This window comes from Grammomys surdaster, unplaced genomic scaffold (genome assembly GCF_004785775.1).
Source record: "Grammomys surdaster isolate TR1022 unplaced genomic scaffold, NIH_TR_1.0 184, whole genome shotgun sequence".
Lineage (NCBI taxonomy): Eukaryota > Metazoa > Chordata > Mammalia > Rodentia > Muridae > Grammomys > Grammomys surdaster.
In genome coordinates this window covers 68,170-83,090 of record NW_021604629.1, presented here as the reverse complement: position 1 = coordinate 83,090, position 14,921 = coordinate 68,170, and the positions used below count along the sequence as shown (strand labels likewise).

The 14,921-nt window shown below is 37.7% G+C and overlaps 1 protein-coding gene across 1 annotated transcript; it reads left to right on the top strand.

Annotated features, from left to right (window-relative positions):
* The first annotated feature begins 12,622 nt into the window (after positions 1-12,622).
* Positions 12,623-14,358, top strand: LOC114621740 (olfactory receptor 226). Its single transcript, XM_028768102.1, has 2 exons — positions 12,623-12,761; positions 13,227-14,358. The coding sequence occupies exon 2, from the start codon at positions 13,375-13,377 to the stop codon at positions 14,356-14,358; it is 984 nt and encodes a 327-aa protein (XP_028623935.1). The 5' UTR covers positions 12,623-12,761; positions 13,227-13,374.
* The last annotated feature ends 563 nt before the right edge of the window (positions 14,359-14,921 follow it).

Here is a 14,921-nt window from a genome sequence, read left to right as displayed (position 1 = left end):
AAGTTAGGTAAAAAAATTAATTTTTTCATAATGATAAAGACTCTAGTTACTAGGAGATAATAGTTATAAAATAGTAACATACCTTATTTCTTGGAGATGAGTCTGTGGATTTCATTTTCAGTGTTTGTTTCTGGATATCATTTCTGTTGTGATAGATTTGATAGTCTGCGAATTATGTGTTAATTTAATTATTTATTTGTTGCTTGCTTTAGAGAATATAATATGCATCCTCAATATGTAACAATCAACCTGGAAGTAATACCATAATTTTTAAATGTAAGTAATATTCCTACAAAATAGACTCATTTTTATGCTAACTCAAAAAATTATTATTGGATATTCTGTAAACCTCATTGAGCATTATTGTTTTTGCCTTGAAATTATTGTGTACTTTTACAAAGTCCATCTATAACTAGAAACCTTGAGCATCATATAGAAAACAAATGTGAGACTCTGAAAGACAGAATAAAGTAAATTTTCTTATGAGGGACTTTGTGAACCACAGAATAAAACTGTATCTTCCTTGGGTTTGCTTTATGAATTTTAAGTCTGCTGTTAGAAAAAATCAGAAATCTGGGAATGCTAACATGCATGGTCAGAAAGCATTAACAAAGTACACGTTTTCTAGTCAACAACCAAACAAAGGAGCACTCTACTGTGACACTAGTTGGATAATAGCCATTCTACACCAGCATAGAACAATAGAAAGCTGATAACCTTATACCCACTCTTACCATCGAAGACTTGGTAGGGAGTCCAGACTTTTCTCTTCACTATATTTAGCCAGAACTGTCAACATTACTGGAAAGGCTATCCACTTGTGGAGACCATATAGGGAGTCATAACCGAGTAGGACACTATCAATGGATAATTAAGGATCTGAAATTCATTTCCATTCCCAGATATAATTAGAAACTTCCACATTTTAATGTCAGTGAAAGGAAAAAAACCGAACCTGGCTTTCTAGCTCTATCTAGCTGTGTACTTCTTTCCATTTTATAGCAATTTCAAAGATCTAAATTAGATTCAAGGTTGGTAAGGGAACATTCACTGTGTCTTGGCTTAATAGAAAATTCCTCAACATATTAAAAATCAGGAGGAACTCAAACTGAATAAGAGAAGACAGCCAATAGACTATATAACACCAAGATTATAGAATAACTGTTTACCAGAGAGTTTAAAGTAGTCACTAAAAAATCACTTTAAAGAAAAATTATAAATACACTGAACAAAGTGAAAATATAGAGAACCTCAGCAAAAAATGGAATATGCAAAGAAGCTAAAATTAGAAACTTTAGAACTATAAAATAAATAGAATAAGCTGCCTATTTGATTTCAGTAGCAGAATGTAGAGAATAAAGAAATGTGTCAGGATAGTTAAAAGAATAACAGAAGCAGCACAACCAAAATAGAGTGAAAGTAGTCTAAAAAGTAGACAAACATTAAGGATGATGGAGCTGCTGAAAAGTCTTAGTTTTCAGGTTATTAGACATGAAAGGGAAGCAAAGAATCTAGGGCTCAAGCAGGATATAGACAGTTCATGGCAATTGTTCCAACAATACCAGAAATTTTATTTACTAGGCTGGCAACCAGCATGCCTCTGTTTCTGCCTCCCATGTTCAGGGATTACTAGTGTACACTTTTAGGCTTGGTTTATTTTACAACCATTCTGGCAATAAAACTCAGGTCACTCTGCGTGTGTAGCAAGTAGCTAGTTTGCCAAATGAGTTATTTCCCTAGTCCCAGAAAGCATTTTAACTGCCTGTAAAAATTATAACAAAATATGTTTGTGAAGAATTGTGTTGGAGTTTTGATGGAGATTGCATTGAATCTGCAACTCTCAACTCAAATAAAAGAACTTCTGTTGTTAAGAATTGTTTGTGCTATTCTGGTTCTTTTGTTTTTCCATATGAAATTGAGAATTGCTCTCTCCATGTCTATGGAGAACTGTGTTGGACTCTTGATGAGGATTGTGTTGAATCTTTAGGTTGCTCTTGGTAGGATGGCCATTTTTACTGTGTTAATCCTACCAATCCTTGAGCATGGGAGATCCTACCATATTCTGAGGTCTTCTTTGATGTCTTTTTTTTTCAGGGATTTGGAGTTCTTATCATACAGATCTTTCACTTGCTTGGTCAGAGTAACACCAAGATATTTATACTATTTGTGGCTATTGTGAAGGGTGTTGTTTACCTAATTTCTTTCTCACCTTGTTTATCATATGTATAAAGGAAGACTACTAGATTTGTTTGAGCTACCACAAAGCTCAAGTTCAAGTGGATTGAGGACCTCAACATTAAACCAGAAGAGAAAGTGGGAAAGAGCCTCGAACTCATTGGCACAGGGGATAATTTCCTGAAGAGAACTCCAATGACTCAGGTTCTACGATCAACAGTTGATAAATGAGACCTCATGAAACTGAAAAGCTTCTTCTGTAAGACAAAAGATACAGTTAATAGTCAACAACCCACACATTGGGAAAAAAATCACCAACCACAATCCAATAGAAGGCTAATATCCAAAATATATAAAGAGCTCAAGAAGCTAACCTCCAAAAAATTAAGTAGCTCAATTAAACAATGAGGTACAGAGCTAAACAAAGAATTCTCAACTGAGGAATCTCGAATGGCTGAGAAGCACCTAAAGAAATATTCAATATTCTTAGTCATCAGGAAAATAAATCATAATGACTCTGAGATTCTACCTTACACCAATCAGAATGGCTAAGATCAAGAACTCTTCTGGCAGATGCTGCCAAGGAAGTAGAGAAAGAAGAAAACTCCTCTATTGCTGGTGGGATTGCAAGTTGGTACAACCACTCTGGAAATCAGTTTGGCTGTTCCTCAAAAACTCTGAAATAGTGCTACCTGAAGATTCAGTTATACCACTACTGGATATATACCCAAGAGATGCTCCAACATATAACAAGGATACATTCTCCACTATGTTCATAGAAGCCTTATTTATAATAGCCAGAAACTGGAAACAACTCAGATGTTCTTCAATGGAAGAATGGATACAGAAAGTATGTATGATTTACATAATGGAATACTACTCAGCTATTAAAATGACAACTTCAAAAATTTTGCAGGCAAATGGATGGAACTAGAAAATATCATCCTGAGTGAGGTAACCCAGATCCAAAAGGACACACATGGTATGTACTCACCGATAAGCGGATATTAACCCAAAAGCTCAGAATACCCACGATACAACTTCCAGACCATATGAAGCTTAACAAGAAGGAAGGCTCAAATGAGGATATTTCAGCCACACTTAGAAGAAGGAACAAAATACCATGAGAGACAGAGGGGACCTGCGTGAGAGAGAGGAGGGGAAAAGCTGGATTACAGGGAGGAGGGAAGTGGAAGAAGACCAGAGGGCCAGGAGAATGAATGGAAGTACGAAGCTGTGCGGGACTGAGGAGGTGGGGAAACCTTTAGACAATCCCAGACACTTGGGATGTGAGTTGCTTCCAGGATTTAATGGGGATGATCTTACCTGAAATCCCCAACAGTGGGGAGATGGAACCAGAAGAAACCTACCTCCAGTAGGTAGACAGAGTCCACATTAGAGGGATGGAATCAACCAATCTTCCTTCAAAATTTTTGAGCTTGAATTGTTCCTATCTAAATGAAATGCAAGGACAAAAATAGAGTAGAGAATGAAAGAAAGGCCATCCAGTAATTGGTTCAACTTGGGATCCATTCCATGGGCAGGCACAAAACCCTGACACTATTACTGATGCCACGTTGGGCTTGTAGACAGGAGCCTAGCATTGCTGTCCTCCGAGAGGATCTACCAGAATCTGACTGAGACAGATGCAGATACTCACAGCCAACCATTGGATTGAGGTCAGGGACCCCTATGGAAGAGTTAGGGGAAGGACTGACAGAGTTGAAGGGGATTGCAACCCCATAGGAAGACCAATAGTGTTAACTAACCCAGTCACCTTAGAGCTCCAAGAAACTAAGCGACCTATCAAAGTGCATGCATGGGCTAGTCCATGGCCCCTGCTACATATGTAGCAGAGAGCTGCCTTGTCTGGCCTGAGTGGGAGAAGAAGCACCTAATCCTGTAGAGGCTTGATGCCATGGGGAAGGGGAATGCCAAGGATGTGGGATGGGGTTGAGTTTGGGTGCACTCTCTCAGATGTAAAGGGGAGGGGGAAAAGAATGAAGAATTCCAGGAGGAGGAACTAGGAGATGGGACAACATTTGGAATGTAAATAAAATAACTAAAAATATAACAAAAATAGACTGTTTCCTTGATCCAAAGACAATCATCAACACACTTACAAGACTTGAAATCTTATATATTCTAAACACAATGAAATAAAACCAGATATGAATAACAGAAGTATAGCAGAAAAAAAATCTAAACTTTGGAACCAACATAACTTTTAAGTGATCAACTGATCAAACAGTCTCAAACAAGATGAAAAATACATTGAGTGATTTTTGGATTAAGATGACAGGCTGCCTCTACCTCACCCAGTTAAGAAGAGTCAGTAAGATATTCTACTCCAAACAGATACAGAAGAAGATCTTTGGAGTTATTTAAAAAATAGGGATGGAAAAACAGGAATATGCTGAAAAAAAGTTGGGTAATGCACCAAAAAAAGTAACATAGTTAACAAAAGAAATAAAATGATAATAAACGATAAACATTACTATAAACACCACTTAACAGAGAATTAAATCACTTTTAAGTGGGTTACTTATTTTCTTGGTATTGAGGTTTTGGTTTTCTTTGTAAATACTGTCAGATCTGTATCATGTGCATTGCTGTATCCATGGATTAATGCATCTTACACTAGATAGCAATTAGCACAGAGATCTACAACTGGTAAACTGGAAGAGAATAAGAGGCTGAAGAGGGCTTAGATCTAAAGTTGTCATCTATATCATATATCTTCTGTTAAGACACAGTGATCTTTATAGAAGAAAAGAGTGGAAAGATTTTTAAACCAGAAGTGGTGGTTGATTTCAAGGAAGTGGTATTTTCTTTAAACAACAGGGAAGTTGTACATATGAACTCCAAGTGACTGCGACAGCATGTAAATATCTTTGCAAGCTTGAGCCAGAAAAATCTCATCATGAATGGAAAATGGTGAGCAGGAAGTCTTATTCCAAGCTGATGACCTATTGGTATTTGATAGCTGCTGGAAAGGGAGAATCTGTTTTCTTTAATGATATGACTATTTGTGGGTTAATCATACTCCAGGGCAGGCCCCATACTAAAGAGCAGTTGGGCAATACAAACTGGGCTTGATGGGTTTAAAAAGATAAAGAACATAAATTTGGGTGGGTAAGGATATGGAGGTGGATCTGGGAGGAGTTAGGTAAAGGTGGTGAATATGATCAAAATACACTTCATGACATTTTTTAAAGAATTAATAAGAATATTTAAAATTCAATTTGTCTAATAAATAGCTTAGAGGAAGTCTCACAAACCAGATAGACCATATGAAAGATCACATATAAGTAAAAGAATTGGAATACATGCTCAAAGAAAATGAGAAATTCAAAAGTACACATGAAGAGAAAATATAGAATATTTGGGACAGTATTAAAAAACCCAAAATTATAGGCATAGCAAAAGAAGAATTCCAGAAAAATAGGAAAATGGGAGAGGACATAGAGATGTTGTACATTCTAAAAACTTATTATATATATGAATGAAAATCATCACTACAATCAATGAATATCTGTTATAAAGGAAAATTGGCATTTATCTATAACGCAATGTTTTGCACACATTCTTCATTTAAGCAGTGCATCTATCATCATCAAGTAAATTCTGATTCAACTAGTTGCTTTTGTTCATAGTTTTTAAACCAAGAGTTTAGTATTTAAATATAGCACCAATAATGTGCTTTGCTTAAAGCTCTATTTTTACTGTAGATACTTTTTCAGATAATCCTTTATGTTTTTACTTTTCCTTGCTGCCATACCATATATATATGCCAGTTCTTCATCTGCTTATCTATTCTAGTCTTATTCTAGTCTCTTCTTCATCTGCTTATCTGCTGTCTCAGTCCACAGATCTTTTGTCTACAAAGTGTATAGTAAGACCCTAGGGAACAAAACTATTGACATGGTAGGCAGTAAAATATATATATGAACAAAATAAATTTTGACCATTTTTATCACCCCCTTCCCATTACCCTCTCTCATCCCTTCCACTCTCCAGCTGAAACCTTTCTTTCTAACAAATCTTCCTCCTACTTTGATGCCATCTTTGTGGCCACTGTATTTAACTAGGATGCTTTCAGTACCATGGGTAGGGGTTATATACCAAAGCACAAACAGGTTTTTAGTGGCTACACAACAAAATGATAGCCACCCCTCCAGCGGCCATTAATTGCCCATGGTTGACAGTGGTGTGTGGTGTCTTATGAGATCCTTCTCCATGCATATTGCAGCATCAATGGCCCCAATTTTGTGCAGGTCTTTCTCAGGTAACTATAGCTGTAGTGAGCTCATGAGTGCAACAGCCTTGTCATGTCCAAAAGGCACTGTCTCCCATCACTGCTACCTATCCTTTGGTTATGTTTTTTCTGCCCACTCCAATATTCCCTGAGTCTTGGAGGGGATTGGCATAGATATTTTATTTAGGGCTGAGCATTCTATAGTCTCTTACTCTCAACACTTTGACTAGTTCTGACTCTCTGCTTTAACCACAATACACCACACAAGGTATTTTGTCTATGCCATGTCAATAGCAACACAGATCAATAGATATAAACACCAGTATTTAGAAGGGATTTGGACATGTTGATTTAACAAAGCAACAGTAGTAGGTTCCCTCCTAATGCCTATGATTTTCCTGTTATAAGTTTTTGACTGGGTTTTCAGTTATAGGCATGAGTTTTTTCATGTGGAGCTGGCCTTAAACTGAACCTAAAAGCATCTGGTACCTATAAAATAGTCATACAATTATTACAAAGTGAGCATACCTTCCATGGCAAGTCTTATTGTAGCTCATGGGATCACATTTAGGTAAGATGACTCGACTCTTCCAACACTGTGAAAGATGGCCACCAAGGAGGAAATTTCTAGCTCAGTTCTAGCTTGATCTCTCTATAGCATGCAACCTAAGTGTGGAGTGTGTTCAGCAATGGGGCTTTTACATCTGGTTCTGGTAGAGTAACGAGCTGCAATGTCGATAACCTGTACTGTTCTGGGAATCTCTGGTGTCTTCCCCGCCAATGGTGTAAGGGGAAGAAGTAACTCACATCTGACACTGGTACTTTCTTAAAACAAGATCCCTGAGTGTTTTCTTTTATTCTTGTGTGAGTGTGCATGGATGCATATGTGTATATAAGAGGGAGAGAGAGAGAGAATATACGAGTATCACTGATATAGTGATAATTATACAATCAGAAAACTATTACCCAAATACTTAGAAGAATCCTACTTATACTCAGAATCTCAAAGAATTTTCAGTTTTGTTTTGCAACTGATATTTTATTTCTCTAAATGAACACATTCAGATTAAGCACCTATTTCTCTAACAGTAGTTCCAGATGCTGTGATTCTGAAGCCCCATTGCTGAACACACTCCACACTTAGGTTGCATGCTATAAGAGAGATCAAGCTAGAACTGAGATAGAAATTTCCTCCTTGGTGGCCATCTTTCACAGTGTTGGAAGACTGCTGGAAGAGTCGAGTCATTCCATTCGTATGCTAATTCACTTGGTTTGTTGAATCATTAGAAAAGAATTTAACTCCTTCATATATTGCTGGTGAGCACGCAGATGAGTGATGGAATTTGAATAATTTTGCCAGGTCATGTACTTCAGCACTAACAGGGTGACAATGGACCTCACATTATTAACCTCTACATTATATGAGTAAATAGGAACTGTGTTAAGCCTTTTCATACTTTCATTTAATTCCCAGCACCTGAAACATATTATCATCATTTATCAGGAAATAAACATGTATGAGAAATCTCCAGATTAATGAAGGATAAACTGTAAACAAGTGATTAAACTCTGGAAACCTCAACCTCAATTCAGAGCATCTTTTGTCACTGAATTAAGGAGTCATCCAAATAAGGTTGGGAGACAGTCCAGTAATGTTGAATCCCTGTTATGTGTTATGTTCTAGGCACTCTCCTTACTTTTCTTTTCTTTTCTTTTTTTTTTTTTTTGAGACAGGGTTTCTCTGTGTAGCCCTGGCTGTCCTGGAACTCACTCTGTAGACCAGGCTGGCCTCGAACTCAGAAATCCGCCTGCCTCTGCCTCCCAAGTGCTGGGATTAAAGGCATGTGCTACCACTGCCCAGATGTCTCCTTACTTTTCTTGCTTTCAGTTTAAAAATATTATTAGTGCCATTACATTGTATGAAACAGTGTACATGCATATATGAAACGTTACGTACATCTATTCATCTATTCACACATTATCTTCCTTTGAATTTTTCTCCAGTTGTCTCTTTTACTTACCAAATAGTCAGTCACATTTCTATTTTCAGACACATACAATATATATATATATATATATATATATATATATATATATTACAAACATATATGCACATATATATGTGTGTGTTTCAATCTATATTCCACATGTAACAATGTCATTTTTGCATTTTGAGTCTTACTTAATTTTTAACATTAACATTTAACACATAAAGTAAGCTCTACATTAAAAATTTAATATTTAACATTAATGTTTTAAAATATTTAACATGAACATTAACATACATTTTCATTCAAATGAAATATATCATTACTATTTATGGCTGAATAAAACTCCATTGCACATATATAAAACGATTTCTTTATATATTCATCTGTGGTGGCAACTATGCTGGCTCCATATTGTAGACTACTGTGAATAGTGCTTCAATAAACATGGATGTGCGTGTAAGTGTCTCTGTGATACGCTGGCTTTGAATATGACTACGGATCTGACTATAGCTGACTTATATCATGGCTCTGTAATATTCATTCCCTCAACAACACCATTAAATATTAACGTTATTACATAGATTAAGGATATAAAGTTCAAAGAAGAAATATAAATTTCTCAAGCTTTCCAGATTGTCCTGGTTCAAAGCTGTATCCTTTTGAACAGAAATACATCAAGCAAGAAAGCCATGAAGACTGCCAATCAGTGAGAGGCCAGGGGAGAAGCTATAAGACTTTTTGGGGGAAAATTAAAAACCATCTCTTTCATATAACTTTCCGGCTAAACTATTTCCCAAGTTTGCCAAAAAAATCTTTCTGTGTCATTTATCTTATTCTTTTTGTTTTCCATCTTGTAATACTTCTGGTCTCTTGGGGTCCTGCCTCAGTATCATCCCAAAGCATCAGAAGGAGGAGGGAGGAATCAGGGATAGAGGAAGGAGGTAGTGTATAGAGGAATCTTTGCTGGTTTGTCAGAGTTCTGGGATCCCGAATGAAAAGAAGGTAGAGTCTCCATGGGAGCTTTTTCGTTGTTACAATGACTCTTCATTTATTCCCTACGTCCTCTTCCAGCAGAAATGGCCATATCTTAGAGTAATTCTGATAAGTTAAAGACATATGAAAAAGTAAGTAGATTCTATTTTGTGCTAATTCCTATGCCTGTGGTCAATTTTACTGTCACTTCTTTATTTCTATAAAGAGTACCTATCTCACTATTCCTTTTTATACCTAAAGAAGCTTCCAAAATCCAGTTAATATTATCTACCTCTGCCACCTCTGTGGATGGTAATTTCTTATCTTTCTCACCAAACACTTGCTATCATTTATATTACATTATGCTTGCCTTCCCTCCCTTCAGCCTTATGATCCCTGCTTCTACTTCATGTTTTCCATATTCTAGAAATCATCACATAATCCTCTCTCACTGACACTGTTCCTACAAAGTAAGTTTACTTTACCTACATATTATACATTTAATCTAGAGAAAGTATTCTTATAGTGTGCTTAATCTAACTGTGTGGTTTTTAAAATTCTATTTTTCTTTATTCTTGAGAATTTCATACAGGTATACAATGAAATATTATATATCCACCTCCAATTTCCCCTTCAGTTAACGTATATATTCTTGTATATTCCCCTCCAAACTTCATGTCAGTTTTTTTTCTTTTTGATATCCACAAAATCTGACTGGTATTGCCCATGTATGTGTGGGGTCGGGCTACCCAGTAGTATATGGGAAATACACCAGTGGGAATGTTACCTCTTAGTCTCTCAGATCTACAGTCAATGTAAATTTCCAAATGCGTCAATTCTCTTGAAGGTCTATTTAGCTGGGCATTGGTGGACCATGCCTTTAATCCAAGCACTTGGGAGGCAGAGGCAGGTGGATTTCTGAGTTCGAGGCCAACCTGGTCTACAGAGTGAGTACCAGGACAGCCAAGGCTACACAGAGAAACCCTGTCTTGAAAAACCAAAAAAAAAAAAAAACTATTTAAATTCTCTGTAGATCATAATTTCCACACAAATTATTTACATATTTGGCCTGCACTGTATTCTATTCCTTCAGTCTTCAGTTTATCTGTTTCATCCATGTTATATCACCCTTTATTTTTCCCCCAGCAGTTATACTCTCTTTGTTAATCATTAACTAAAACACCCCACATAAGAAATACTGTCAGAAAGTGAGATAGGCGCAGTGAGGTATAATTCCTGTATGGCAAATGTAGCTCATTTTAGAGGGATAATAAGGGACTAAATGTGGATGATCAATATTCTTTGTGAGAGCACCAATGTTTTTGACAGATAAAAATACATGTTCCAAGTCACAAAGTGGAAGGACAACCTGACAGACTTAGAAAGAAGAATCAGTGGATGACTGGACTATGGTGAAAAAATGAGAAGAAAATAAATTTTGAAACCTTATTGGATGGTTTTAGATAGTCGTGTGGTTAGTTATTTCTGCATAAACATTACTCTAGATGCAATTGAGTGTAAAAATGCTTCATGTTTATGTGGTAAGAACAGAGAACCAGTGAGAGACGATGAAATCAAGAAATAAAGAGGACCTGATATGAAGAATGAGGATGAAGGTGGTAGAAACAGGATAGGAGGAAGTGTGTAGCCATCAGAGATAAGAAGAGGAAGGCAGAGAGATAAGAGTAAACTACAAGGAGGCAGCTACGGGTTAGCTATGACAGGATACAGGGCAATAGGAAGATAAAATAGAAAAACAACCTAGAAAATGTCCAAATCCCTGCCTTAAAAATATGTCACTCATTGTCATAAAAAGATTTGGAAAAGCTATATGCCTATACATATACATACACATACATATTCGTGTGTGTGCACATGTGTTAGATTCAAATGACATCCAGAGTATTATGTCTATTCTTTGCTGTACCAGTGAGGACACATGAGCCCCTTCAGATTCATACATAGGTCCTTCTTAACATTCACCTGAGTAACAGTAGTGATAGTATGTGCAGATTTTAATGGAAGCAGTTATAAGAGGCACACTGCCAGACCTTTGAAAGGAATAGGAAAGAAAGAATAGAGTTCATATGAAGATATGCTTTTTGAACAAAGATTGAGTCATCTGTACTGATGGAGACTACAGCAGTAGCAGATCTGTGCAGTGACACATACAGTTGAGCTTCAGAAAAACACTGCGCAACATGACAAGACAGAATGTTTTGCTGAAAGCAGTGGAAGACACTGAAATAGCTATTTACTCTGTTAAAGACTGTGAATGTCATTGTGGAGCCAATAGGGCACTATGGATGGGTTCTAAAAGAGGAGTAAAATCTGACCATTTGAACATTAGAGGAAATAACATAGGTATAGAAAACTTGGGTGGGGGGGGTAAGGGGGTAAGGGGACAACATCTGAAATGTAAATAAGATATCCAGCAGTAAAAAAAAAAAAGAAAAAAAAAGAAAACTTGTAGTTCAAATCTAAAAGGTTGCTTTTTATTTTCGAAATGTTTTAATATGAAGGTACAAAATATTAAAAGTTGAAGATGAAGGTCTGAGGCCAAGGGAGTCAAACGCACAATGAGTGGCATACAGGGAAGATGGAGGTGAATGGTCATGTCTAAGGTTATGGAGGACAATTGTACCTGTTACCTTTCCATTTAAGAAGTTAGCATGCCAGCTGGGTGGTTGTGGTCCATGCTTTTAATTTCAACAACTAGGAGGCAGAGGTTGGCAGTCTCTGAGTTTGAGGTCATCCTGGTCTACAGAGTGACTTTCAGGACATCCAGAACTACACAGTCCCAAAACCAAACAAAACAAAACTAATAATCAAGCAAAATGAAACTAGCATGTCAGTAACACTCTTCCTGAGAAAAATATCAAAGGCTCGGAGATTGATAACCTAGAATATAAATGCAGTTCTGAAAGCACTATTAGAGTTTATGAGAATATTTTCTCCTCCTGTCTACAGGGTCAGGCAACAAAAGAATCAGGGAAGAAACTTCCAGGAGGAAAAACCACTCAGAAATCCAGCAGAGTCTACTTAATTGTCCATTGGGATCTATGTCTCCCTTCTTTATGCTATGACCATAGATGACACTGACTGAAAACAATCCTTTGTTCATATGAATTGACATGTGGGAATGCCAGCTTCTCTCACACTCAGGGAATGCTTGAAGAGTTGGAAGAAAAAATTCTGACTTTGTTGTTAAGATTTTAAAAGGGGGAGTTCTCTATTGACTGGTACCTTGGTCTTGACGCTAAAGGAGTGGTGCTAATCTTATTGAGAGAGAGCTGAACTTCCAGAACCAATGGACTTTTAAGTACTTGTGTCATCTAGAACCTGGTTTATGTCCTGATATCTAGGTGAGTTCTATACTTTCTTTGCAAGTTTTAAGTTCTTGAGTCTCATAGTTGCTGTAATCCTTGGTTTTCTGCCTTAGTCTCTCTTCTTCTCAGGAAAAAGTTGCCTTCCTAGCTGAACTCACAGATTTCCTCTTTTGAATGTAAATCCAGAATGCGTGTTGTCTGTATATTTCACGGGTTCTTCAGTTCCACACTCCTGGTTCCACTTTTAAAAATCTATGTGACTAGGAGTCAGCCACTGAATTTTCAGTGTCTGTTGACTTTAATAAAAATGAATCATGTTTATGTTTTCACCATCAATATTTATGGCTTTGATTTCTTCTTGTCTTTGTACAGGACTAAAAGACAGACACTGGGACTTGCCTTCCTCAGTGCATGCTTCTCCAAGGGCTAGAGCCGTCTTTTACAGTATCCACAATACACAGTCATATATTTTTGCCTCTGTTTTCTTGGGTCATCATTCAGCTCATCAAATAGCTTTTATTAATCTCACCTACCACAAGCATTCCAGCCTATCAGAGTACAGTTACCAAGCTAGATTCTTGCTGCTGCTTTTTTTTTTTTAAGATACCTTGGTCCCATCTTTTGAAGAGCAGTGAACAAGACTGAAAGCATGGAGCGTAGGAACCACAGTGGGCGAGTGACTGAATTTGTGTTGCTGGGTTTCCCAGCTCCTGCTCCATTACGGGCACTACTATTTTTCCTTTCTCTGCTGGCCTACGTGTTGGTGCTGACTGAAAACACACTCATCATTACAGCAATTAGGAACCACCCCACTCTCCACAAACCCATGTATTTTTTCTTGGCTAATATGTCATTCCTGGAGATTTGGTATGTCACTGTTACAATTCCTAAGATGCTTGCTGGCTTCATTGATTCCAAGGAGAACCATGGACAGCTGATCTCCTTTGAGGCATGCATGACACAGCTCTACTTTTTCCTGGGCTTGGGTTGCACTGAGTGTGTCCTTCTTGCTGTGATGGCCTATGACCGCTATGTGGCTATCTGTCACCCACTCCACTACCCTGTCATTGTCAGTAGCCGATTGTGTGTGCAGCTGGCAGCTGGATCCTGGGCTGGAGGTTTTGGTATCTCCATGGTTAAAGTTTTCCTTATTTCTCGCCTGTCTTACTGTGGCCCCAACACCATCAACCATTTTTTCTGTGATGTTTCTCCATTGCTCAACCTATCATGCACTGACATGTCCACAGCAGAGCTTACAGACTTTATCCTGGCCATTTTTATTCTGCTGGGGCCGCTCTCTGTCACTGGGGCCTCCTACATGGCTATCACAGGTGCTGTAATGCGCATCCCCTCAGCAGCTGGCCGCCATAAAGCCTTTTCAACCTGTGCCTCCCACCTCACCGTTGTAATCATCTTCTATGCAGCCAGTATCTTCATCTATGCCAGGCCTAAGGCACTCTCAGCTTTTGACACCAACAAGCTGGTCTCTGTACTCTACGCAGTTATTGTACCATTGCTCAATCCCATCATCTACTGCTTGCGCAACCAAGAAGTCAAAAGAGCCCTACGTCGCACTCTGCACCTGGCCCAGGGCCAGGATATCAATACCAAGAAATCTAGCAAAGATGGTTAGGTAGGGAGGGGTTGATAATATAAAACTTGTTTTCTTTTTCTTCCTTCCTTGCTTCTTTTCTTTCATTCTCATTCTCTCTCTCTCTCTCTCTCTCTCTCTCTCTCTCTCTCTCTCTCTCTCAGTCTAAATTAGAGGATTAAGTTAGGAATCAGTTTCTAGTTTCTGTAACTTAGTTCAGCAAAAAGGAAGAGGCATAGATTCCAAGGTAGGGGCTGGGTTTCTGCAGGAAAGGGCTCCAGTTTATGGGGTAAGGCCTGGACCAGTATTGTATACACACAAATCAATTCTCATTAAAGAAAAAATGGATTATAAGAAGGCCAAAAACTTATCTGTGAAATAACAGAGGCTCAAAAGGTAAAGATTCTGGAATGAGTTTTAAAGAAAGTAGATAAGAAACTAAGACAGATTTTCATGTATTCTGTGTTGCCATTGAGATTTCTATGTAATAAAAGAAGCTTTTGCACTCCTGCACCTCTTGACTCCACCTTTGAAGTGCTGGCATTGCAGCTATGTGCCCTGTGGAATGTACTAAGGCTTTGTGTTTACTATGCAAGCAGTCTATC